At 41.2% G+C, this 27,507-nt stretch overlaps 2 protein-coding genes and 3 pseudogenes across 2 annotated transcripts in view; all 5 read left to right on the plus strand.

The window, feature by feature from the left end:
* LOC110220871 (protocadherin gamma-C4) overlaps positions 1 to 27,507 on the plus strand; it is a 215,327-nt gene that overhangs the window by 51,399 nt on the left and 136,421 nt on the right. The gene's annotated exons all lie outside the window — the stretch shown is intronic.
* LOC110220870 (protocadherin gamma-A2 pseudogene) lies at positions 692 to 4,311 on the plus strand (annotated as a pseudogene).
* On the plus strand, positions 7,119 to 9,762 carry LOC144455968 (protocadherin gamma-B1 pseudogene; annotated as a pseudogene).
* LOC144455466 (protocadherin gamma-A4-like) lies at positions 12,064 to 21,266 on the plus strand. Its single transcript, XM_078148879.1, has 3 exons — positions 12,064 to 14,799; positions 20,135 to 20,370; positions 20,573 to 21,266. The coding sequence occupies exons 1-3, from the start codon at positions 12,385 to 12,387 to the stop codon at positions 21,264 to 21,266; spliced, it is 3,345 nt and encodes a 1,114-aa protein (XP_078005005.1). The 5' UTR covers positions 12,064 to 12,384.
* LOC144455467 (protocadherin gamma-A4 pseudogene) lies at positions 24,564 to 27,215 on the plus strand (annotated as a pseudogene).

Raw genomic sequence — 27,507 nt, forward strand, 5'->3', positions numbered from 1 at the left:
TAAGTTCTTTTGTTCTCTTAATATTTTTAATATAATTTTTCCTGTTATAGCTTTATAAATATCTATGTTCCTAAATGTCGACTTGGGAGATCTGCATGGGTGAACCTCAGGTTTTTGTGTGCAGGCCTAATTCAGTTGCGATTCACTTTATTTGAAGGCTTTCTCTCCTTGAGCCCATGAATAGTTTTTTTAGCAGTAATTGGACATTGAAGTAACAATTCAACACATTTTCATGTGTTACACTTTTTCAAGGGACCATCACTCAATCCCTTTTGATGAGTTGTGTTTCTATTTCTACTATCTGAGGGTCAGCCTAGACAAATGAAGGAGTTCATTATATCATTTTCTTTAGAATACGAAACTTTGATACCAGAAACTCTCAAAGATCATCAACTAAAAGAAATATCAAATCCTTAGAATACTGAACAACATTTCCATGTTCAATTGCTTTGTCTTGATAGTCAATGTTGCTTTTAATTTCTTTTTATTTTCAAAAAACAATATTACATTTTGTCAACTCTACATCAAAGAACACAGATTACTCTAAATTGTGGCACCATGACCTTCCTGCTCCGGTTTGTTATAGTTTGTCTGAAAGAATTGCTTAAACTCAGCTTCAGGGCAGTAGAAGGCTGAGGGAATGGCATCATCATCAAACTGGAGATCTGGTGACTGGAGGATAACAACAGCAACAATAGCTGGCATTTATGTAAGTGAATTAAGCTTTGCAAAGTGCTTCATAGCCATCATCTCATTTTAGACTTACAAATCCTTGGTTGTAGCAAATTCCTATTCATGATCTGTTACCATCATTACCTTTTTTCACATTTCTGCAGGAGGTTGTTTGGGAGAACATTTAAAAATGTAGCAACTTCAGTGATGCTAACTATGTTGAACAGCAAGCTTACAATCATATAATATATTTAATTACTGATTATACTTTAGCAAGCTATTGCACAATCCAAAAGCTAATAATTTGATGTCGACTACAAACTAGTATCATGTCACAATGAAGCCTAATGTATAGATAATATATTCAGGTAGACACACAGAGAAATACGGCCATTGTTAAACAAATGGATAAATATTGACATATACATTGAGATGAAGAGAATCAATATATTTGTTGTTCTATTGACAGAAAGGTAATATAATCAGCAAAAAAGAAGCCTTTATATTCTACAGAATGTTTACAAAGTTATTGTCACCTAGGTGAGTTATAATTTATCTTTCCCAATGAAGATAGCAGTAACAGAACCTGATGATAAAAACTTTATAAAAATTGATAGTAAAGAATGATATCCCTACCAACTGTGATTCTTTATATGATGCTATGAATCTATGATCCAAGATACCTCCAACTCTATGACTTTTTAAAAAATTTCTTTCATTATAACAACAATTCATATATTACACCATTCAAAACATTGTGTCTTAGAGGGGATGCAATAATTGATTTAAACTCTGGGAGCCGCTGTTCACCAATCAGGAACAGAAATGCTGGGAGAGAGCAAGTCTAATTCTCCCAGGTCCTAGTGCACAAAGCTCAGGAAGACCAAACCCACACACACACGCTCCAGGATACGGAGAAACGGAGCCCCCTAACCCTGCAGGCTCCAGACTTGGGCTCTGGACAACAACAACTAGGAAAACAGAGGAGCCACGAGCTACCTACAGACAGCAAGGAGTGTATTCCGAAGAGAAGCAATGGTCACTGGGCAAAAACACAGCGACGGCAGAAGGCGAATCCTGCTTTGTTCTCTCCTGGGACTGCTGTGGGACACCGTGGCCACCCAAATCCGCTACTCGATTCCCGAGGAGATGGAGAAGGGCTCTTTCGTGGGCAACATCGCCCAGGACCTGGGACTGGAACTGAAGGAATTGCCTGAGCGCGGAGCCCGCATTGTCTCCAGAGGTAAGAAGCTGTATTTCGCTCTCAGTGTCAGAAGCGGTAGCTTAGTCACTGCGGACAGAATAGACAGGGAAGAGCTCTGTGCACAGAGCGCCCAGTGCCTACTAAATTTTAATGTTCTGGTTGAAGATAAATTGAAAATTTATTCAGTGGAAGTGGAAATAACCGACATTAATGATAACGCCCCTCGCTTTCGGGAAGAAGAGCTAGAACTAAAAATCAGTGAAACCACAGCTCCAGGAACCCAGTTTATTCTAGAAAGTGCTTATGATCCGGATGTGGGAGTGAATTCCCTCCAGGGTTATAAGCTGAGCCCCAATGATCACTTCTCTCTGCTTGTGCAAAGTGGAGGTGATGGGATCAAGTACCCAGAACTGGTACTGGAGAGGTCCCTGGACCGGGAGGAAGAGCCTACTCTCCACGTAGTTCTCTCAGCCAGAGATGGAGGATATCCTGTCCTTTCTGGCACTGTTAGAATCCGAGTGACCGTCCTGGATGTAAATGACAATGCTCCCATATTTACTCAGCCTGTGTATACAGTCAGTGTTCCAGAGAACGTGTCCCAGGGGACAGTGCTGCTCACAGTAAACGCCACTGATGCAGATGAAGAAAGCAACTCTCAGATAAGATATTTTCTAGTGAAAATTCCTGGGAAAATCTCACAAATATTCCAACTGAATTCTGTGACTGGAGAATTATTAACCTTACAAAATCTAGATTATGAAGATGCAGAATTCTATAAGACAGAAGTAGAGGCTCAAGATGGTCTTGGTTTTTGGGGCAGAGCTAAAATTCATGTCACAGTTCTAGACGTGAATGACAATGCCCCAGAAGTGACTATCACATCTGTCAGCAACACAATCCCTGAAAATGCTCTCCCTGGGACTGTAATTGCTCTATTCTACGTCCATGATAGAGACTCTGGTGAAAATGGTCTAGTCTTGTGTTCCATCCCAGATAAACTGCCTTTTAAATTAGAAGAGAAGGTGGACAACTACTATTCACTGGTGACTGACAGGACTCTGGACAGGGAGCAGGTGTCTGAGTACAACATCACAGTGAGAGCAGTAGACTTTGGGAGCCCAGCTCTGTCTACAGACACTCATATCCTTTTGCATGTGGCAGACATCAATGACAACCCACCCACTTTCAGTCAGGCTGTGTACTCTGCCTACATCCAGGAGAACAACCCCAGAGGAGCTTCCATCTACTCCTTGAGTGCCCATGACCCAGACAGTGAGCAGAATGCCTTAGTCACCTACTCCATCATGGACAGCACCCTGCCCTCAGAGGCACCACCACTTTCATCCATTGTGTCCATCAACTCAGAGACTGGTGTCCTCTATGCTCTGTGCTCCTTCGACTATGAACAGTTCCAGGAATTTCAGCTGAGAGTGATAGCCAGAGATTCTGGGGACCCTCCTCTCAGCACCAATGTGTCCCTGACTCTGTTCATCCTGGATCAGAATGACAATGCCCCAGAAATCCTGTACCCAGCCTTCCCCACGGATGGCTCCAGTGGAGTGGAGCTGGCCCCACGCTCGGCAGAGCCAGGCTACCTGGTGACCAAGGTGGTGGCAGTGGATGCAGACTCTGGCCAGAATGCCTGGCTGTCCTACCGCCCTCAAGGCCACAGAGCCTGGACTCTTCTCCGTGGGTCTGCACTCAGGGGAGATCAGGACTGTCCGGACATTCCTGGACAAAGATGCCTCAAGCAGAATCTCATAGTGGTAGTGACAGATAATGGGGAACCCTCTCTCTGCCACCATCAGCGTCACTGTGGCAGTGGCTGACAGCATCCCCGAGATCCTCTCAGATCTCAGCATCCAGACTTTCCTCTGATCCCCAGATGACTCTCTCCTCACGTTTTACTTGGTCATAGCAGTGGCTGTGGTTTCCTGCTTGTTCTTTGCCTTCATCGTCCTTCTGCTGGCTCTCAGACTGAGAAGGTGGTGGATGCTGCAAGTTGTGCAGTCTGCAGGTGACCATGTGGGGGGTCCCTCCTCTCAGTTTTTGGGAATAGATGGAGTGAGAGCTTTCCTTCAGACCTATTCCCATGAGGTTTCTCTCACCACGGATTCTCGGAAGAGTCAGTTAATCTTTCCTCAGACCAACTATGCAGACACCCTCATAAATCAGCAGAGCTGTGAAAAAAAGGTACCTCTACTAACATCAAGAAATGTCGGTACAAATAAAGATCAGTCAGCCTCTTTTCAGGTAGGTCCTTTTTAATAAGATCGTTTTTTAACTTTTAGCTTTTATTTAATTTCTCTTTAACATATGAAAACATTTGTCCCTTGTTTCTATATGCTGTTAACAAATTTCACATTCTTGGAAAAACATAGGTTGAAATGATAGGTACTGGCTATGGGATCTCCGTAGTGCATGAAACTCCCTAGCAAAGAAACTATCTTTTCCATTGCAAGTGGGGGCAGATTATCTGCTCTTCATAGCCTTAGAGAGCTGCCTTCAGAACTGAGATGATAAAAGATTTGCCCAGAGTCACACAGTCCGTAAGTCAGAGGTAGCCCTTGAATCCAGGTGTTCATGACTTCCAAGATGTCTCTGTATCCAATATTGTCCTGCAATGACTCTCAAAGTCTAAGAAAATTGAAACTTCCCAATGGCTTGCAAGTGATCCCCACGTTTTGCCTTGTCCAAAGCATTCAGAGTGCACACAGAGTGTCTACTCTTCACAATTTTGAGGGGTAGGGTGTGGGAGGGCGTACTAATACTAAAATTTGATAGTCACGTTATTCACTCTCCATAAAAACTTTGTGAAAAGTTTGTAAATTCACACAATGCCTAGCAAATCTGATGTTAAATACAAGTAGAATTCATGTAATTGTAAAAGGCAACATTCCGTGTTTCAGTATCTTCACTCTGAGTAATTTTTTGTGTGTGTCATTCAAAGTTCTGGAAATTAACTAAAATGCAATTCTTAGTCTTTTTAGTATGCAGTATGAATTTGTTGATTTATAAGATAGAAACATGAACAGAAACTATAAAAATCCTAGAAAGTTTCTTTTCTGTACTACTACTGATATGAAATAAACATCATATAACCTTTTCAACTCTATTTCTACTTATTCAACTAAACTACTTAATTGGCTAAAAAAGCAGCACTTTCAAAGGCTGGTTTTAGTAGATAAATTTTTGAAGCATATAATATGTAATTTTCAAAATTAGATTTGCTCTTCAGGTGGAGGTGGAGAAGGAAGTGGGGATGGGAGTGGAGGAGAAGGCTCAATAATTTCCATGAGATTCTTATTAGACTCTTCATTGTGACAGTTTTGACAGTGGGTTAAATACATAGTCAAATATGTAGCTTAATCAAATACGTAGTTTTCTAGTAACATGTTGTATATCTATGTACATAATTTACATACATACCATATGTAAATATATGCTTTATACATTGTATATAGTGAAATATATACAGGTCCTCAATCTCCATTGATGTAAAGAACAAGTGAAATCATCTACATTAAGCACTTTGCAAAAGTCAAAAGTTCTATTCGTTTCAGTTATCGTTATACCTAATAACACTTTTTGTTTCTATATTGCTTTACTAACTGATGATGCCTCTTTAATAGAATTATTAAGTATATATTGGGACACAAATCCTGCTTTAGAATTTATGTCTTCTTTTTATAAGTTTCAGTTATTAAGTCTGTAATTTCTTGATGCACTTAGAATAAAAGGATTTTAGTTTTCTTTATTAAAAGAATTTAAAGGAATCAGTGAGATCCTGAAAAGGTTAAGAATTCTTTTTTCCTCCAGTATTTTTGTTAGGCAGTTGGGGTTAAGTGACTTGTCCAGGGTCACACAGCTAGTAAGTATCAAGTGTTTGGTCTGAGGCCGGATTTGAACTCAGGTACTCCTGACTTCAGGGCCGGTTCTTTATCCACTGCGCCACCTAGCTGCCCCTCCTCCAGTATTTTTGAAAGAGGAAAAGTCAGACTTTGTTCCATTACTTCAGATATAGTAGTGATTATAGCATTCGGTACTGACTTTTTATAAGGAATTGCATAGAAACTTTCCATACAACAGTCATCAGGGGCAAAGTAAAATGATGTATTCTTAAGTGGCTCCTCCACTTTCTACTTCAAATTTGTTTGGCTTATGTCAGAAGATAACAGATTTATTTCTTTTTTTTATTTCCTAAGGTTTTTTTCATCATTGATTTTAATTCTGTTTGAAAAGATCACTGATAAATTTCATAGAACAATGATTCATTCTTGTCTATAAGAATGTGGTTGAAATTCAGATACAGCATGTTCCTGTGAGAGGGAAATGGGGCAAAAACATGATAAAAATGTGTATCAAAAAAATGTAGATTAGTCACTTTTAGAGAATAGGATAACAGGACCAAGGCGTTCGTTGGTTCCAGTGTAATATTAAAAGTCATAAAGCATGATATGGATAACTGTTGGATAACCGTTGGATAACCGTTCTTGAGTGTATTTCTAGAAGAATATAGATGCTGTAAAATGAAAAAACTGTGGCTAGATTGCCATCTGCACTGTGGAAAGGAGTCCACAATCAATGAGATCATGCATGTGTCAGAGTACGAAGATGATTAATCTATTTTCCAGTTAGAAAAGAAATAAGTAGTTAGCATATTATCTGGAGTGAACTTTTGATAAAAGAGAAAGCGAGTGAATTAGCTAGTTGGCACCATGAGTAAACATTGGAAAAATAACAAAATACACCTGAAATGAACACGTGTAAGTTGGATGATAGGAATTTTGCAGAAACCCTGCTTAGCACCTTAGGCACCTTTGCCCCACTGCCACTGAATATAAATAATTTTTTATAAGAAGAAAACTAACTTTAGAATTTTTGAAGCAGTATTAAATGAAACTGGTATTACATTAACAATAATAAAGTTGCATAGGTGAGTTGCCTATTTGCTCTATGTGGCAAATTTTGTAGTTTACATTTGTACATTTTAAATCAAGTGAAACATTATTATTGGAAAGAATAGAAAACTGGACTGATTCAAGGAGATATGCTTGAGGTGGGGTTAGAATGGGCGACCAGCAATATTTCATTCTTTGTATTATATAAAGGATGCTGAGATAGGTACAGTTCTCCATATGAGCCTCTGGGTGCCGCTGTCTACTTATGGCGCGTCTGAGCCAGGTTAGCGCTCTCTGTAAGAGGCTGCAGAATAATTCCAGCAGTCATAACGAGCCAGCAAGGGAACCCATAACGCATTCATTTCCAGAACGCTGATCTCCAAGGATTCCCTGGAAACACTTACATTCTTAAGAATCCAGAAACAGTACGGTCTCTGGTGACCTGAACACAGGTTTCGGGGATCTTAGAAGTAGGAGGATTTGAGAGATGGAAAGGAGTGAGGAGAAGAAGGGCTGGGCCCTGAGGCTGCAGGTACTGTTTCCCTTCTTGGTATCTTTGTTCAACCTCGCGGTTTCTGAACAGATCCGGTTCCATTCCAGAGGAAATGGAGAAAGGGTCAGTGGTGGGGAACCTCGCCAAAGATCTGGGGCTTAGTATCCGGGACTTGCCAACTCGGAAACTGCGGGTTAGTTCAGAGAATGAATACTTTACTGTGAGCGCAGAGAGTGGAGAATTACTGGTGAGAGGCAGAATAGAGAGAGAGGAAATATGCGGGGGCCAGTCTGAGTGTGCTCTGGAGTTCGAAACAGTCGCTGAAAATCCAATGAATATCTTCTTTGTAATTGTGACGATACAGGATATTAACGACAATCCACCACAATTCCTTAAAAACTATATTTCCCTAGAAATCAGTGAACTAACACTTCCAGGAGTGAAATTTGCTCTCGCATCAGCAAGAGATTCAGATGTAGGCATGAACTCCCTTAAAACATATCAGATCAGTCCTGATCCCTATTTCTCTCTATCAGTGAAGGAAAGACCAGATGGCAGTAAATACCCACAATTGCTTTTGGAAAAATCCCTGGATCGAGAAATTCAGAGTTCTCACCATTTGGTCCTGATTGCTGTAGACGGTGGGGAACCAGCCCAAAGCGGCATGGCTGAGATATGGATCAGCGTCACTGACGCCAATGATAATGCCCCAGTCTTTAGCCAAGATGTCTACAGCGTCAGTGTTCGGGAGAACTTGCCCCCGGGCTCCTCACTGCTCAGTGTGACTGCCACTGACAAGGATGAGGGGATCAATACAGAAATCACCCTCTCTTTCTGCAACGAGGACAATAACAGGCTATTGTTCTACCTCCACCCCAACAGCGGGGAAATTACAACTAAAGATATATTGGACTTTGAAGAAACAAATAGATATATGATGGATGTTGAAGCAAAGGACGGAGGAGGTCACACAGCACACTGTAACATTCAAATTGAAATTTTCGATGAAAATGACAATGTCCCAGAGATGAACTTCGTCTCACTCTTTGATCAAATTCCAGAAGACTCTTTGCCTGGAACTGTTATTGCACTCATTAAAACACATGACCAAGATTCAAAGGAAAATGGTCAGGTCTCATGTCATATCCAAGAAAATTTTCCTTTCAAGTTAGAGTCTTCTTCTAGAAATTATTACAAGCTGTTGACTGATGGACCTCTGGACCATGAGCAAACTCCAAAGTATAACATCACTGTGACAGCCATAGACAAGGGAAACCCGCCTCTGTCCACCAGCAAAATCTTCACCTTGCACATTGCAGACGTTAATGACAATCCCCCAGTTTTCCTCCAACCTTCCTATGTCGCTTACGTTTCTGAAAATAACCCTTCTGGTTCCTCCATAACCAAGGTCTTGGCAGAGGACCCTGACCTTGAGCAGAACGGCCGCGTGTCCTACTCCATCGTGAGCAGTGACCTGGCCCCGCTCACTCTATTCTTCTACGTTTCTGTCAATGGACATAGTGGGGACGTTTTTGCACAGCGTCCTTCGACTATGAACAGGTCCGCACTTTTGAATTGACACTGCAGGCCCAAGACTCTGGGTCCCCTGCTCTGACAGCTAATGTCAGCCTGAGAGTGTTCATCGTGGACTGCAATGACAATGCTCCAAACATCCTTTACCCAGCTCTGGCATCTGACAACTCGGCCCTTTTTGACATGGTCCCTACACTGGCCGAGCCTGGTTACCTGGTCACCAAGGTGGTGGCAGTGGACGCTGACTCGGGACACAATGCCTGGCTGGCCTACTACGTGCTGCAGGCTACAGATCCAGGGCTCTTGAGTCTAGGGCTTCGCACAGGCGAGGTAAGGATCACCAGGGCTTTGGCTGATGAAGATGCAGCTCTGCACCGGCTTCCGGTCTCCGTGCAGGATGGTGGACAGCCCCGTTGTCAGCCACTGTGGTTTTGCACTTGATCTTTGCAGACAGCATGCAGGAAGCGCTACCCGAAATGAGGGAGGAGCGCTCAGATATCCTGAATCCCCAGTCTGAGCTACAGTTTTACCTAGTAATAGCTTTGTCCCTAATTTCTATGTTGTTCCTCATGACAGTGACACTTACCATCACCCTGCATCTTCGGAGATCTTGCAATACTGACATGTTGAGCTGTATCCATGTGGATGTTTGCTCTAAGGCTAAACCTGATTTCCCCTCAAACTACAGTGAAGGAACTTTACCATATTCTTACAATCTGTGTGTGGCCTCAGAATCAGGAAAGATGGAACATAATTTTCTCAGATTTACTGCAGAAATGGCACCTCCCCAGAATCTCCTTCTTAATGATAACTCTGAGGTCCTAAATAACCCTAATGGAGAACTCAAGGTCACATCTGATTTGGTCACTTCTCATGTAAGTTTTTGCAACCACTTTTTGCCTTTTTGCCCAGCAACTCCATTGTGCATTAGTTCTTAAAATTATCATGTTTTCTCTGTATTTGGGGGTTTGTTTTCAACATTGTCTATCTCTTCTAATTTATCAGACAGCATTCTCTGGGTAAACAAATAATATTTATATTTGGAGCATCTTAATTCTGCCTGGTGATACTTTCTCAGTTTTGAGTAAAGTAAAGAGTTCCTCTGATAATCTGCGATCTTCACTTTTATATATGACCATTCACATTTGCCATGAACTTAAGTTATTGGAATAGCCAAATGAGAAAAATATACTTTCCAACCAAAGAATTTCATAATTTAAATTAAGTAAAAGGATATTTCAATCATCAGCTAGCAAAGTTTTCTTTTAAGTTTTTTAAATTGTTATCATACTCATCCTTTAAAAAAAATGCCTCTTCTTTGAAAAACTTGGTTCTAGTTTAGAGGGCCAAAACAGTCTAAGGTATTCAGCAAATAGTGATCATTAAGTTACTAAGGCAAATGTATAAAGGTGTACTAATTATTTATGTTCTGGCCAAAGTTTGTTTAAATTAAACATAATGATTAAAATGTTAATAAAATATGCCTATATCTTAATTCAAAATCCCAGACTCCAGGAATTCTGCATACTTGAATATATTTTCCCATACACAGATCTTTGGTGTGTAAAAACCTTTGTCTCATGCATACACAGGGCCAGAATGATTACTAATATAAATTATGCAAAGACTGACAGATGTGAGACTTTCCTTTTTTCAGTAGTTCGAGATATTCCATTGATTCATAGATGATTATTGCTATTTGTTTCTACTGTAAGAATGGAGTTGAAATGACCCCCACCCCATTCTACCTCTGATACCTCAACTAGGTTTGAACACTTATGAATCAATCAATAAAAAGACCTTAGACAAAGTGTGAAAAGTCCTTGAAAGCCATTGAATGAAATGAAATGACACAAGAAAGGAACTCTGTTCTGATTATCTGGGAAACTAGTAGTTCTCCAGGAATCAGATATAAATTGTCAAAGAATAGAGAAGGGAGAGAAACTACATAAAATGAAGCAAGTGTAGCTCTCTAGCACATCCGTAAGAAAGAATAGTCTTGGAAGAGCGGGGGTAGAAAAGTCTTAACTTTGACCTTGTCTAGGTCTACCTCCTCCTTGCTCCCTTGCCCTCCTTTACTGGTGGTCTTTGCACCTTCAAAAGGTGCAAAACAAAAAAAAAACAGCATACCCAACCAGTTGATACCAGTGTCTGCATCAGGAGCCGAGCAAAAACTAGAACCACAGGATTCATTATACAAGAAGCCCAGCAAAGAAACACACCATGTCTAAGGGGAAATTATTGAGCATCATAGGAATGGGAGAAAAGGATTTGAGCCTACTTTTCCTGGAATCTATGTGTAGGAGAATATATCATAGACTGGTGTGGGGAGGATGTTTTGTACCAACTATTCATACTTATGTATCACCTTAGTAAATGTCCCTTTCTGAAAGCTACTTAAGGCTGGGTGACTAAATTAATTATCAACTGAAAACTTGGTGGGGTGGGGGAGCATACTGGTGGGGACTTCAAGCAATAATATTGGAAAATTATCCCTGTGCCTAGGGGTACCTCTATAATCCTGAGGGAGAGTTGTAGCTTAGGTCTGGAGTCCAACTCTTAAAAGGAAATAAAGAGTTGGAATAAAGAGTCCCCAGAGCTTACATGGGATATAGTGTGTGTGTGTGTGTATACATATATGTACATATGTGTATATGTGTGTGTATGTATGTGTACCTATCTATCTATCTATCTATCTATCTATCTATCTATCTATCTGTCTATCTATCTATACATACATAAGCTTTATTAATGGATAACCCAGAAAGGTAGATAACCATTAAGTAATGCTTATTTTCATTGGTCAACCAACAACTCAGAATAACTCTCTTACTGAAAGTTAAAGGGCCAACAGTTGTAACAAGTTAGAAAGCCACCAATATCTAGCTCACAAAGCCTGAGTGGCTTGTTCTTGACTTAAATGCTTCTCCAACTTGGTAGAAAGGAGAAAAAAAAGAATTCACTTTATGTCCTGGAATTACTAATAGTCTAATATTGGAAATAGAGATCCACAATGGCAAAACAGGATACAGTAAAGAAAATGGGAAAGGAGCATGAATGCTTTTCACACCATTATTTTGAAAAATCCTCATTAAAAAATAAATTCTTTATTTAGAATATTTAAAAATGACATAAATATGATAAAATCTATAAGGAATACCTGCTTTGGATCAATGCTCTCTGTAGTTCTCAAGAAAAACTAAATGAAGCAGATATATCCTTTAGATATGTTTCCCCAAAATGGGAATTAATTGGAATTCAAGCGTTTTATACTTTCTATGCTTTGCCGATAATGCAATAATTGGTTAGGACTCTGGGTGCCGCTGTTCACTAATCAGGGAGAGAAATCCAGCCAGATCTTCCAGACTCCCAACCGACAAAGCCATTAAGTTGCTCAGGCGCACAAAGAAAAGGCTGTTCAGAAACACAAGTCCACCAGCAGAACTGAATCAGCCAGAAAACACCCCAAGATACATAAACTGTGATGACTGCCAATCTCCAGGGATTTAGAAGACTTAAGAACTGATCCAGAGAGAGCTATTGGAAGAATAAGCAGAAGAAATATCTGCAGCAAGATAACAATGGCAGCTCCGCAGAGACGTCTGGGCAGCAGTATCCTGCTTTGCTTTCTCCTGGGAATTCTGTGGGAGGCGAGGGCCGGGCAGATCCGCTACTCAGTGCGAGAAGAGATGGAGGAGGGTGCCTTCGTGGGTGACATCGCCAAGGACCTGGGGCTGGAACCGCGGGAACTGTTGGATCAAGGAGCTCGCATTGTCTCCAGAGGTAAGAAGCAGCATTTCGCTCTCAATATCAGAACTGGCAGCTTAGTCACGGCAGACAGAATAGACAGGGAGAGGTTGTGTGGGAGAATATCTGTGTGCATTGTAAACATAGAGATTCTGCTAGAGGACAAAGTGAAAATTTATGGAGTAGAAGTGGAAATAACTGATGTTAATGATAACATCCCTAGCTTTGGGACAGAAGAAAGGGAAATCAAAATCAGCGAAAGCGCAATACCAGGAACAAGATATCCCCTTCCAGAAGCCTTTGATCTAGATGTAGGGGTGAATTCACTGCAAAAATACAAATTGAGCTCCAACCATCACTTCTCTCTGCATGTACAAAACGGAAGAGATGATGCCAAGTACCCTGAGCTGGTGCTGGAGCGGGCCCTGGACAGGGAGGAGGAACCTGTCTATCACCTTATCCTCACTGCCTTTGACGGAGGAAGTCCGGCTGGTTCTGCCACCGTGCGCATTCTCGTGACCGTCCTTGATGTAAATGACAACGCGCCAGAGTTTACTCAGTCCCAGTACAGCGTGAGTGTTCCTGAGAACGTGCCAGTGAGAACATGTCTGCTTAGGGTGAATGCCACAGACCCGGACGAGGGAATGAATGGAGATGTATCTTATTATTTCCGGAAAATTACTGAGAAAACCTCGCAACTATTCGAACTGAATGCTTTGACTGGGGATATAACAGTATTGGAAAATCTAGATTATGAGGAATGCAATTTCTATGAGATAGATATTGAAGCCCGAGATGGGGCTGGACTTCTGGCCAGAGCCAAGGTTCTGGTCGAAATACTGGATGTAAATGACAATGCTCCCGATGTCACCATCACCTCCGTTACCAGTTCGATCTCTGAAAATTCTTCAGCAGGGTCGGTAATTGCCCTTTTCAATGTGCATGACAGAGATTCTGGGGAAAATGGCCAGGTCACATGGTCCATCCCAGAACACCTGCCTTTCAAACTTGAAAAGTCCTATGGAAATTACTATAGTTTGGTGACCGACAGAGCCCTAGATCGGGAGCAAATCTCCATTTACAACGTCACCGTGACAGCCGCAGATGGAGGGAATCCCCCTCTATCCAGTGACACTCACATCTCCCTGCACATAGAAGACACCAACGACAACTCCCCGCTTTTTGTCCAGACATCCTACTCAGCCTTTGTCATGGAGAACAATCCCAGAGGCACTTCCATTTACTCACTGACTGCTCATGACTCCGACATTGGGGAGAATGGACACATCACTTATTCCATTGCAGATGACTCAGTACTCGGTGCACCCCTCTCCTCCTATGTTTCCATTAACTCTGAAACTGGCGTCCTTTACGCTCTGCGTTCCTTTGATTATGAACAGTTCCGGGAATTGAAGCTAGGAGTGACAGCCAAGGACTCTGGGGACCCTCCTCTCAGCACCAATGTGTCCCTGACTCTGTTCATCCTGGATCAGAATGACAATGCCCCAGAAATCCTGTACCCCGCCTTCCCCACGGATGGCTCCAGTGGAGTGGAGCTGGCCCCACGCTCGGCAGAGCCAGGCTACCTGGTGACCAAGGTGGTGGCAGTGGATTCAGACTCTGGTCAGAATGCCTGGCTGTCCTACCGCCTACTCAAGGGCACAGAGCCTGGGCTCTTCTCCGTGGGTCTGCACTCAGGGGAGATCAGGACTGTCCGGACATTCCTGGACAAAGATTCCCTCAAGCAGAATCTCATAGTGGTGGTGACAGATAATGGGGAGCTCCCCCTCTCTGCCACTGTCAGTATTACCATAGCTGTGGCTGACAGCATCCCAGAGATCCTCTCCGAGCTCAGCAATCCCGAGGCACCAGATGATCTTAAAGACTCCAGCCTCACACTCTACCTCGTCATCGCAGTGGCTGTCATTTCCTGTTTGTTCTTCACCTTCATTATCATTTTGTTGGCGCTCAAGTTACACAGGTGGAGGACCTCAAAGTTGCTGGGTACATCGAGTGGGCATTTTGGAAACATCCATTCCTCCCAATTTGTGGGCATTGATGGAGTAAGAGCATTTCTCCAAACACATACCCAAGAGGTTTCCCTTACTACTGACTCTCGGAAAAGCCAGTTCATATTTCTGGGACCAAGCTATGCAGACACTTTATCAATTCAGCAGAACTCTGATAAAAAGGAACCTGCATTTATACCCCATGAATCAATTCTGTCTAATAAGGATCAGTCCTTTCAGGTAGGCTTAAGCTTAATTCTTAGTATAGATTTAAAATTCTATCAATTACAACTTAAATTTGAAAGGAATCTTAATTTTCACCTAGTCTTACCTCTCTCCAAATGTCAGAATCTTCTTCCCTACAACCTTACTGGTAGTAAGCCTCAGCTTGAGAGTACAAGTGATAGAAATCTTCATACAAAAAGTTTTCATTTTTGAAAAATTCTAATTGTTAGACGTGTTTTCTGTATATTAAGCTCCAACCTGGCTCTCTGCAGCTTGTGTACATCTAAACATAAATCTGCCATAGCTACACAGAATCATTCTGATTCTTCTTAGAAATAGAATTAAAGGCAGCTGAGGTTGCAGTGGATGTGCTTTAGTTCTTACAGTTAGTGATAGGGTCCATTGATGGCAGAGTGAATAGAGTACTAGGCCTGAAGTGAGGAAGACCTGATTTCCAATCTGGCCTCAGGAACTTACTAATTAAGTGACTCCAGGAAAGACATTTAATTTCTGTTTTCCTGAATTTCCTCAACTGTAAAATGGAGATAATAATAGCACCTGCTTCTCAGAATTGTTCAAATGAGTACTATTTGTAAAAAGTGCTTAGCACAGTAGCTGGCATGTAGTAAGCACTATGTAAATACTTATTTCCTTCCTTTCTCTTCTGTCCTTTGAATGCTTGTAAGTTGCTGTTATTTGTTTCTTAACTCTCTTCGTGTGTGTGTGTGTGTGTGTGTGTGTGTGTGTGATTCCCTGTTCCTTCAACTGTTCTTTATTTAGTCTTGTTTCAATACTTCTTGACAATTTGGGCTCCTTCCGATGAACAGATTTCATTCTATGAATATGTATCTCAAATTTTGACTTCTGACTAAAGATAAAAATCCAATATTATGGGCTCACCAGTACAAAGTTGGGAGGCACAGGGTTGTAGTACTATTGCTTCTCTTATTTTGAAGAAAGTATTTCTATTATTCAGTATGAGATCTCATTTGTTTCTTTGGTATCTACATCACACTGTTGGCTCATATTGAGTTTTCGATCAATTGAAATTGCTGCAACTTTTTCAAATCAATTCTTGTGAAAACACTCTCCCCCATCCTTTATTTGATGCAGTAATAGTTTGGGAAGGAGGTATGAGATTCTATATTTACACCTTTTGTATTTAATCTCCTTAGTCTAGGCTTGTATTTTTAATCTGTAGAGATAATTTAAATCTTAATTTTGTCATCTGAAATATTAAATGTCTTTTCCATATTTATGTCATCTACCAAGAAGAAGAAGGAAAATAAAACATGGCTTCTAGGTCTTGATCTGTGTTGTCAAATGTGTTGAATATGACTTTGTTTTGTTATTGGAAAAATCATTGGATGAAAGTCAGAAAATTTGTCTTGAAGCCTAATCTTTTTACTTTCATCCCAACTTTCCATTGAGAAAGTAAGACAAACGATACACCGATAAAAGCATATATAGTCAAGCAAAACAAATTCCACAACTGGCAATGTCCAGAAAAATAGGTCTCAATCTTCATGCTGAGTCAAACACCTCCCTATGAGGAGATGAGTGGCAAGTTTGATTATAAGTCCTTTCAAATTGTGATAAATCTTTATGCTGATCAAAGTTTCTCATTCTTTCAGAGTTATTTTTTTTATAATATTGTTGTTATTGTATAAATTGTTCATCTGGTTCTATTCACCTCATTCTACATCAGTTAATTCAAATCTTCCCAGGTTTCTCTTAAACCACCTCCTTCATCATTTCTTTTTTTTAATTTAATTTTGATTTTGATTTATTAACAATCACTTCCACATGCTTTTGAGTTGAAAGTTTTTCTCCCCCTTCTTCCCTTCCACCCTCCCCAAGACTGCACACAATCTGATATAGGCTTTACACTTACATACCCATTAAACATATTTTCACATTAGTGAAGTTGTAAGTAAAAATTAAAACTAGTAGACTCCTTCATCATTTCTTACAGCAAAACAGTATTCTTTTGAGTTGACATACAATGGCTTTTCTAGCCATTCCCCAGTTGGTGAGCATCCTCTCAGTTTCCAGTTCTTTACCTGGCCTTTTTCACAGCTTTGAAAAAGGTGGGAGGGCAGTAGACAAAACTATCTTTCAGGTCTTTGTTCCACCTCAATCTTGAAGGTCTTTGTTCTAGCTCTTAAGGAATCCAATGGCTTCAATGATAAAACCAAGGACTAAACCTCATGGTAACTTTGCCAGATGACCTCAGTTCTTGGCTTTTCCTGACGTACCTAATCTACAATGTGTGGCATGGCAGTGTAGGATCTTATGGAACAACCTTATTGAGATAACATAGAAGGCATGGTGCTAAGGTCATATTTTCAAACACTTCCTTTTGGCTTATCAGATCAATATCTAAATAAATTATTTAAGACACTTTTCATATTATTCTTCCAGAATAGCTCCATCTTTCCATTTGAAAGTTGAATTGTTTCATTTTCAGTACACATCTGTTCTTATTTGACCTTTTTGTGTAGTTTGTGTTCGTGAACTATTAGATTTAAAAGTGTTTTACCTTTAAAAAATTACTTATTTTAGCCTATTGTGGGAGCGTATTTGAATGTTTTCAGTTGTCATTCATTGGAGATAATCCAACATGATTTTGTGCAATAATTCGCCGTGATATTCAATGTACCCTAGACGCCTGGCTGCTTTATTTCTATCATAATTGAAATACTCAGAGAACCAATACATTTGAACGTTAAATCAGTTGGTTATTGTGTTGCTATGGCCATATTATTTGTTAAAATAATACTTTAATTATTTCTAAAGAGAACAGTTTTTAAATATCCTCCATCCAACATTAACTCAGTCTCTGGAGAAAATGAAAATACCCCTGATGAAATCTATTACATGGCATAGTCATCCTTTTTTGAATGGGGTAATATTAATTAGGATGTAACCTCATTAGTAGGGTGGCACTCCACTAGCGACTTGTTCTTGTGTATTGCTCTGGAAGTTGTTGCTCCGAGAATCTTTCTGCAGATTTTTAATTATCTTTCTAAAGTGTTTCCAGAGGAGAGGAACTAGGTAGTGTGAAGACTAAAACTCATGCCATACAAAGACTGATTGAAGGAATAATGCTGGGAAACATTTGCTTATTTTAAAGTATTCTCATTGCCAAGGAGGGTGTTTGCGAAATCCAAACTGAAAATTCTTCTTATATGTAGTGAGGATCCCCATTGCTCCTGTTTGTGATAAATCCATTAACTCCCAGAACCCTTCAGAACTTCCTTAATGGGTTCCACAACCATTTATCTTAATAACACACACTGGAAAAACTAAGTGTAAGAATGCCTCTTTCCACCCCAAGTCATGCAGTTACGAATATAGCCCTTTTACTCAGCAGCAGCATGCCAAAAAAAATGAAATGGACAAATACTGCAGATGGGCAAAAATCTCACCCTGCATTGAAAAATTTTGGAGGATAGTGGACTGAAATGCATTTGGTGAAATATATAGTATTTTTTCTGTTCCCCAGTACAAACCTTGTCCTTATATGTCAATATTCTTCTGGGTGTACTCTGTAGATAAAATAAAGGAATCTCTGAAAAATCAAAATTTCTAATGAACCCAGGAGAGAAAAACAGTGTGAGCATAAGTAAGCTGAACCATATCAGCAATGATATAGGAAGAAGTTGATTAAAAAGCATCATTGATACCATTATTGGAAAAGGAGGGGGGTAGGTCATATAGGGAGAACTGAGGGCAACAAATAGACAATCTAAGTTAAAGAAACAGAGAAAGAATTCCATGCTCTGAGTATATTTTTATTGGAGGATTTATGAGAGAATGTGGACAAGAATGATACACAGTGAGATTTCATGGATGGATGAAGATCTGGATGGTTGGAGGGAAGTACATATTCCAAAGGAATCATATTCATACATCAAAGCACCAAAGTATAATCCCATTTACTGTAATGTTTGTGATCCCTATGTAGTGACCATTTCAAAACAGGTAAATAAAAGAATTAATAACAAGAGAATGTAAAGAAAATAAAAATCTCAATTAATGGAAATAATGAAACTCATTAAGTGGTTTCTAGTATTTGAGTTTGTACTGAATGGCTCCATTCAGATGGAAGCAATTACAGTTATGACTTCTAATAGTTCAAATCCAATAAATGCAACCACATCATGGGATTCATTGTTCTCACTAATCTAAACCTAGCTGTGACCTCACCCTCATTATATTGGCAAAAATCACACACACACAAAAAGGAAAATGGCAAATACTGGACAGAGTACATTAATGTGCTATTGGTGGAACTGTGAAGTGTTCTTGCTCTTTTGTGAAACATTTTGGAACTACTTCCAAAGAGATATTAAACTATGAACACCATTTGATTCACAGATGCTGTTACTAGGTCTATACCTTAAAGAGGTCACAGAAAAATGAAATGACCCCTATATGCAAAAACATTTATGGTTCCTTTTGTGGTGGCAAATAATTCAAAATGGAAGGTGTACCCATCAATTGGGGAATAACAACAATTTATGGCATATGAATTGGAATACAATTGAGCTGTAAAAATTATGAAGGAGGTTATTTTAGAGAAAACTAGAAAGACTTCAATGAAAAGTTCAAAATGAAGTGAACAGAACCAGGAGAACATTTTATACCATAACAACAATATCTCAAAGATAAACAACTGTGAAAGACTTGGAAACCCTGATCAGCAGCACAAAACCCAACCACAATGCCAAAGGACCCAAAATGAAACATGCCAGACACCTTCAGATAGAGAAATGATGGATTCAGGGTGCAAACTGAGGCTTATGGCTTCATTTCATTTCATTTTGTTTTGGAATAGCTAATGGGGGAATTTGTTTTTCTTGACTATGCATGTTTGTAACAGAAAAAAAAAGAAGCAGGTGGGAGATAGAACTCCACTATTATTGAAAGGATGATTTAAAAAGAGAACAGTGTTCTGAAAAGGCATTATAAAAATTCGAGGTTGTCAGACAAGTAATTCAGGATTAAACCTGGAAGGGATCGTAGAGTCCATAAAGATCAACCCCCAAGTTTTGCAGATGGGGAAACTAAATTTGCACAGAGAGCACAGGTAGGTGAAGCAACTTGCTCAGGGTCACATGAATGATGGCTGAGGCAGGATTCCAACTCAAGCCTTTGTGACACCAGGTCCAGTGCCTATACGTTACACCAAACTGCTGCCAGACAAAGAATTTTTAACATTTCTAATACAATGAGAAGGGAGAAGGAATTGTATATTGAGAAAAACAATTAATAATTATGCTTTACCAGATATTTTCCAAATAGCTTTTTTTACTTGGTTATTACTGAAAATTTTGTCCTGGAGAAAAATGGATCGATGAAGGATTGGCTGAAATTCTCCAACCAAGACACTGGGCGCCGCTGTCGACCAATGTGGAGGGAGAGCTGGAACAGAGACTCCTTTGGAGCCAGCTTCCTGATGGGTAATTTCCTGTCCACCAACAAAACCTTATATTCATTCAAGCTCCGGTCTCACAGAATCGTCCTTGGAGCATACGGATTTGCAGCCACGCTAGACTGTGCAGTGAAACTGGCCCTTCTGTAATACTGGTTCGTACAACTCACGATCACCTACACTTCGGCTTCTAAGAGACTAAAGAGTTTCTGTCTGCACGGAGAGCCTGAGAGATGGGAAGGAGCGCCGGGCAAAGAGCTCTGACTCTGAGGCCGCAGGTACTGGTCCCCTTCTTGGCGTCTTTGTTCTGCTGTGCGTTTTCTGAGCAGATCCGCTACTCCATTCCAGAGGAGATGCGAAGGGGTCGGTAGTGGGGGACCTCGCTAGAGATCTGGGACTAGAGGTCCAGGACTTGCCGGTTAGAAAGCTGCGGGTTAGCGCAGAGAGGGAATACTTCAGCATCAGCTCGGAGAGCGGGGAATTGCTGGTCAGCAACAGAATAGACCGAGAGGAAATATGTGGAAGGAAGCCCGTGTGCTCACTTGATTTCGAAACAGTTGCCGAAAATCCTCTAAATATTTTCCATGTAACTGTGCTTGTGCTAGATATTAACGACAATGCCCCATTATTTAAACGGTCGCAAGTAGATTTAAAGATCTCGGAATCCATTCAAATAGGTTCGTCCTTTCCTCTGGACCCCGCTGTGGATTCAGATGTTGGGACAAATTCTGTACAAAGATACTACCTTGAACAAAACAGTTACTTCGACCTAGTGAAACAGAGTCCAGATGGCAATAAATACCCTGAGTTGATACTGAAAAAATCTCTGGATAGGGAACAGCAGAGTTCACATCAATTGGTCTTGATGGCCCTGGACGGTGGTCAGCCGGCCCAAAATGGCACTGCTCAGATCAGAATCAATGTTGTGGATGCCAATGATAATGCCCCAGTTTTTCAGCCAGCAAGTCTACAGAGTGAGTGTGCGGGAGAACCTACCCCCAGGATCCTCGGTACTGCGTGTGATGGCCACCGACCAGGATGAAGGAGTCAATGCAGAAATTACATTCTCCTTCCAAAATGTAGATGAAGATGTGAAATTTTTATTTCACTTGGATCAAAAGACAGGAGAAATCACGACTAGGAATAATTTGGACTTCGAAAATGCTAATAGTTATACCCTAAGCATAGAAGCAAAAGACTTTGGAGATCTAGCATCACACTGCAAAATCCACATAGAAATTCTCGATGAAAATGACTGTGCCCCCGAAATGACTTTGGCATCTGTGTTCAGTCCAGTTCCAGAGAATTCTGAACCTGGCACTGTCATTGCACTTCTGAAAATCCGTGACAGAGATTCAGGAGAAAATGGGGAGGTTATGTGTTACCTTCAGGAAAATATTCCCTTTAAGTTAGAATCCCCTTCCAGGAATTACTACAAGCTGCTGACAGAGGGAGCTCTGGATCGTGAGCAGACCTCAGAGTATAACATCAGTGTGACTGCCACTGACAAAGGAAATCCCCCTCTATCCTCCAGTAAGACCTTCATTCTTCACATAGCAGACGTCAATGACAATGCCCCTGTTTTCCTGAAACCTTCCTATGTGGCTTATGTTCCTGAGAACAATCCCTCAGGTGCATCTATTTCCTGTGTCTCAGCAGTTGACCCTGACTTGGAACAGAATGGCAGTCTGTCCTACTCTATCATCTGGAGTGATCTCCCTACTCTGCCACTGTCTTCCTACGTGTCTGTCAATGGCCACAGAGGAGACATCTTTGCACAGCACTCCTTTACTATGAACAGATCCGTACCTTCGAGCTGATTCTTCAGGCTTCTGATGGGGGCTCCCCTGCCCTCAGTGCCAATGTTTCAGTTCGAGTGTTCATAGTGGATCAAAATGACAATGCCCCAATCATCCTCTATCCAACCCTGGGGGCTGAAGGTTCAGCCCCCTTCGACATGGTTCCTCGTTCTGCAGAGCCTGGCTACCTGGTCACCAAGGTGGTGGCAGTGGATGCTGACTCAGGACACAATGCCTGGCTGGCCTACCACGTATTGCAAGCCACGGATTCGGAGGTCTTCAGTCTGGGGCTGCGAACAGGTGAGGTCAGAACGACCAGGCTCTTGGCTGACAGAGATGCAGCCAAGCACCGCCTGCTGGTCTCTGTGCAGGATGGTGGACAGCCCTCTTTGTCAGCGACTGTGACTCTACACTTGGTCTTTGCCGACAGCCTGCAGGAAGCGATGCCAGAGATGAGAGAGGAGATTCCTGATCCTCAGTCTGAGCTGCAGTTTTATTTGGTAGTAGCTTTGGCCCTAATCTCAGTGTTGTTCCTTATCACGGTGACATTGTCCATTGCCTTTCGCTTAGGAAGGTCATCAAGTTCGCCTATATTCAGATGTTTCTCTTTGGATTTTTGCTCTAAGACTGGACCCATCATCCCCCCAAACTACAGTGAAGGAACTTTACCATATTCTTATAATCTATGTGTGGCCTCTCAAGGGGGAAAGATTGAATATAATTTTCTCAAACTGACTGGGGAAATGTTGCCTCCACAGGATTTACTCTTTAATGATGCTTCCAGCACCCCAAATAACAGTAATGGGGAACTCCAGGTCACCTCTGACATAGTCATTCCTTCTCACGTAAGTTCTGGCAATAATCTCTTCATTTTTTTTATACAGTGTCTTCGTTGTGCATTAGTTCTTAAAATGTATGTATCTTAATTGTGAGTAATTGGGGATTTGTTCGTTTGACATACTCTATCTCTTTTGATTACCTGGCAAATATTTTCTTGGCAAATGTGTGTGTGTGTGTGTGTGTGTGTGTGTGTGTGTGTGAGAGAGAGAGAGAGAGAGAGAGAGAGAGAGAGAGAGAGAGAGAGTGAGGGAGAGAGAGAGAGCGAGCGCGAGCGCACTTACCTCTGGTTTATGATGACTCCTTGGTTTGAAAGTATTGAGCTTCCCTGGAACTGTGAGGTCTGCATTTTTTGGTCTGGCCATGAATGTTCTTCATGAATTATTGGATTTTGATAAAGGATTTTTTCTTGCCACGTAATTTCATGGTTCAAATTACATTAAAAGCTTACTAACAATAGTTTCATAGAAGAAGGGTTTTTTAATTAAAGTAAATCCATTTTTAAGGGACAGATACTTTTTTCAGTTCCAAATTCTCTCTCCCTCTACTCTTTCCCCACCCAATGAGAAGGCAAGAAAACTAAAACCATGATGCAAAACGAATTTCTACATTAGCCACTAAAAGAAGCTTTTAGTTAAGTTTTCACTTTCATCATGCTCGTTAAAAAAACTCTTTGGTTTTAGTATTCATCAATAATTGTATATGTCCTAGACACCTGGAAATAAAGTCTTTCACCAAACACTGGCAATATATAACAATTGCAAGAGCAATAAAGAGGTGTTTCACATTCAGTCAAAATACTACCTTCCAGATAATCATTGATGTTGAGGAAAATAAGGTCTTGCATATCTCAAGAGTAAAAATCTAAGTATGCAGAACATTTATGAAAATTGTATTTAATTTTCTTTTGTTGGATACTTTGGTGTTGAGGAACCCCTCTATCATGCGTTCACAGTGAAATACTGATACCTAATTATGATTATAGAAGTATTTATACAGAGTGCTTAGATCTTACTTTTTGCATTCTGAAGCTGAGGATTTCCTTGATTAATACATTAAAACATTTAATGCCAAAAAAATACCCCAACAATCTCTTGAGTGATCTGCACAGAAAATAATTTTTACATTCTTTCTACTTTTATTGAGTAAGCTGAAATCCATTTAGAATCTCTCAATGAAGTCTATGTCATAAAATTGTAACAACTCACAAGAAAACCATTCTTCAATTTTAGAAACATAAATTTCTTCATCTCACTTACTAAAAGCACTTCATCTGTGTGTGGTGGGGGAGGGGATGGGAGAAATTTGTGACTTGGAAATTGCTTATTCGGAGACTGAAGATCCCCATTGATAATATAAGATGGAATAAAGGAAATGCAAAGGAAACATGAATATTCAGCTAATAATCATATTTTTAAAAACTATTTCTAAGAAATAAAAGAACAGAGTTACTGTCTCCCAGTCTACAACCAGTCCATGTGTTTTGGTGCTCTCTGGAGTTGCCACGAAAATTAAATGAAATAGGTGTTCTTTTTAAAAATATATTTTAAAGCAATAAAATTATTAAGAATGAAGCTATTTTAAGCCAACTTTTCATGCTTTGCTCAGAAATGGTGCAGTAATCAGTTAGGACTCTGGGCGCCGCTGTTGACCAGTCAGGAAGATAAATTCAGCCTAAATCTCCCTCCTGGCGCTGACAAAGCCTAGGCATACAGTGTCAGACACACCTTCCGGTTAAAATCGAATCTTCCAGAAACGCTCTTCTCTACGGACTCCAAGATGCAGGAGCATTTTGATCCCCTTAGACAGTTAGAACCAGAGTGCTAATTCATATGCTGAGGTTGGATTTGCAAAAGGAATAAAAATTCAATAGCGAGACAGCAATGGCGGCTGAACAGAGGCTTGGGAACTGCCCAGAAAGACTCCTGATTTTCTTTCTCCTGGGATCGCTGTGGGAGACCGGGTCTGGGCAGATTCGCTACTCGGTGCCCGAGGAGATGGAGAAAGGTTCTTTTGTGGCAGACATCGCCAAGGACCTTGGGCTGGGGCCCCACAAGCTGTTGGAACGCGGAGCCCGCATAGTTTCCAGAGGTAAAAAGCAGCATTTTGCTCTGAATGTCAGAAGCGGCAGCTTAGTCACAGCTGACAGAATAGACAGGGAGAAGTTGTGTGGGAAAGCACCCGTGTGCTTTATAAACGCAGAGATTCTGCTAGAGGACAAAGTGAAAATTTATGGAGTAGAAGTGGAAATAATTGATATCAATGATAACATCCCCAGCTTCGGGACAGAAGAAAGGGAAATCAAAATAAGCGAAAGCACAGTGTCAGGAACAAGGTTTCCCCTTCCGGAAGCCTTTGATGCGGATATAGGAATGCATTCTGTTCAGAGCTACCAGTTGAGTTCCAATCATCATTTCTCTCTGCGTGTGGAAAAACGAACAGATGGAGCCAAGTATCTGGAGCTAGTGCTGGAGCATGCTGTGGACCGAGAGGAGGAACCTGTTCACCACCTCACCCTCACAGCCTCGGACGGGGGAGATCCGATTCTCTCCAGCACCCTACAAATTCGTGTGACTGTCCTAGATGCTAACGACAACGCACCAGAGTTTACTCAATCTGTGTATAGCGTAAACGTACCTGAGAATTTACCACAGAGGACACAGCTGCTCACAGTGAGTGCCACCGACTTGGATGAAGGAATAAATGGGGAAGTAGCTTATCATTTCCAGAAAACTACCGAAAAAACGTCTCATTTATTTCATTTGAATGCTTTGACTGGGGATATAACAGTATTGGGAAATCTAGATTATGAGGAATGCAATTTCTATGAGATAGATATTGAAGCCCGAGATGGGGCTGGACTTCTGGCCATAGCCAAGGTTCTGGTCAAAGTACTGGATGTGAATGACAACGCTCCCGATGTCATCATTACCTCTGTTACAAACTCCATCTCCGAAAATTCTTCAGCAGGGTCGGTAATTGCCCTTTTCAATGTGCATGACAGAGATTCTGGGGAAAATGGCCAGGTCACATGCTCCATCCCAGAACACCTGCCTTTCAAACTTGAAAAGTCCTATGGAAATTATTATAGTTTGGTGACCGACAGAGCCCTGGATCGGGAGCAAATCTCCATTTACAACGTCACCGTGACAGCCACAGATGGAGGGAATCCCCCTCTATCCAGTGACACTCACATCTCCCTGCACATAGAAGACACCAACGACAACTCCCCGCTTTTTGTCCAGACATCCTACTCAGCCTTTGTCATGGAGAACAATCCCAGAGGCACTTCCATTTACTCACTGACTGCTCATGACTCCGACATTGGGGAGAATGGACACATCACTTATTCCATTGCAGATGACTCAGTACTCGGTGCACCCCTCTCCTCCTATGTTTCCATTAACTCTGAAACTGGCGTCCTTTACGCTCTGCGTTCCTTTGATTATGAACAGTTCCGGGAATTGAAGCTAGGAGTGACAGCCAAGGACTCTGGGGACCCTCCTCTCAGCACCAATGTGTCCCTGACTCTGTTCATCCTGGATCAGAATGACAATGCCCCAGAAATCCTGTACCCCGCCTTCCCCACGGATGGCTCCAGTGGAGTGGAGCTGGCCCCACGCTCGGCAGAGCCAGGCTACCTGGTGACCAAGGTGGTGGCAGTGGATTCAGACTCTGGTCAGAATGCCTGGCTGTCCTACCGCCTACTCAAGGGCACAGAGCCTGGGCTCTTCTCCGTGGGTCTGCACTCAGGGGAGATCAGGACTGTCCGGACATTCCTGGACAAAGATTCCCTCAAGCAGAATCTCATAGTGGTGGTGACAGATAATGGGGAGCTCCCCCTCTCTGCCACTGTCAGTATTACCATAGCTGTGGCTGACAGCATCCCAGAGATCCTCTCCGAGCTCAGCAATCCCGAGGCACCAGATGATCTTAAAGACTCCAGCCTCACACTCTACCTCGTCATCGCAGTGGCTGTCATTTCCTGTTTGTTCTTCACCTTCATTATCATTTTGTTGGCGCTCAAGTTACACAGGTGGAGGACCTCAAAGTTGCTGGGTACATCGAGTGGGCATTTTGGAAACATCCATTCCTCCCAATTTGTGGGCATTGATGGAGTAAGAGCATTTCTCCAAACACATACCCAAGAGGTTTCCCTTACTACTGACTCTCGGAAAAGCCAGTTCATATTTCTGGGACCAAGCTATGCAGACACTTTATCAATTCAGCAGAACTCTGATAAAAAGGAACCTGCATTTATACCCCATGAATCAATTCTGTCTAATGAGGATCAGTCCTTCTTACAGGTAGGCTTTATTTTAAAAATAGTATTAATCATAGTATTTGATGTCTGACATATTTTACCTGAGTTGTGAAAAAATAACAGTCACCTAGCCCAGCTTCCAACTTAATATAGCAATCTTCTTCTAACAACCTGGGCTTTCAGGTGGTCAGTCTCTGCTTAAGTTCTTCAAAATATGTATCTTATTAATTCAGAAGTTAGTTATTTTTTAAAGTTCTAATTGTTAGCTATTTCTTCTTCACTTTGAGCCAACATATAGATAGCTTTAATTTTGAGTCACTAATTCTTACTTAAACAGAGTAGTTCTCATTGCATATGTAAGGTGTCCTTCAAATAGAGATTAC

Source organism: Phascolarctos cinereus, unplaced genomic scaffold, assembly GCF_003287225.1.
Source record: "Phascolarctos cinereus isolate Bilbo 61053 unplaced genomic scaffold, phaCin_HiC Scaffold_2;HRSCAF=192, whole genome shotgun sequence".
Taxonomy (NCBI): domain Eukaryota; kingdom Metazoa; phylum Chordata; class Mammalia; order Diprotodontia; family Phascolarctidae; genus Phascolarctos; species Phascolarctos cinereus.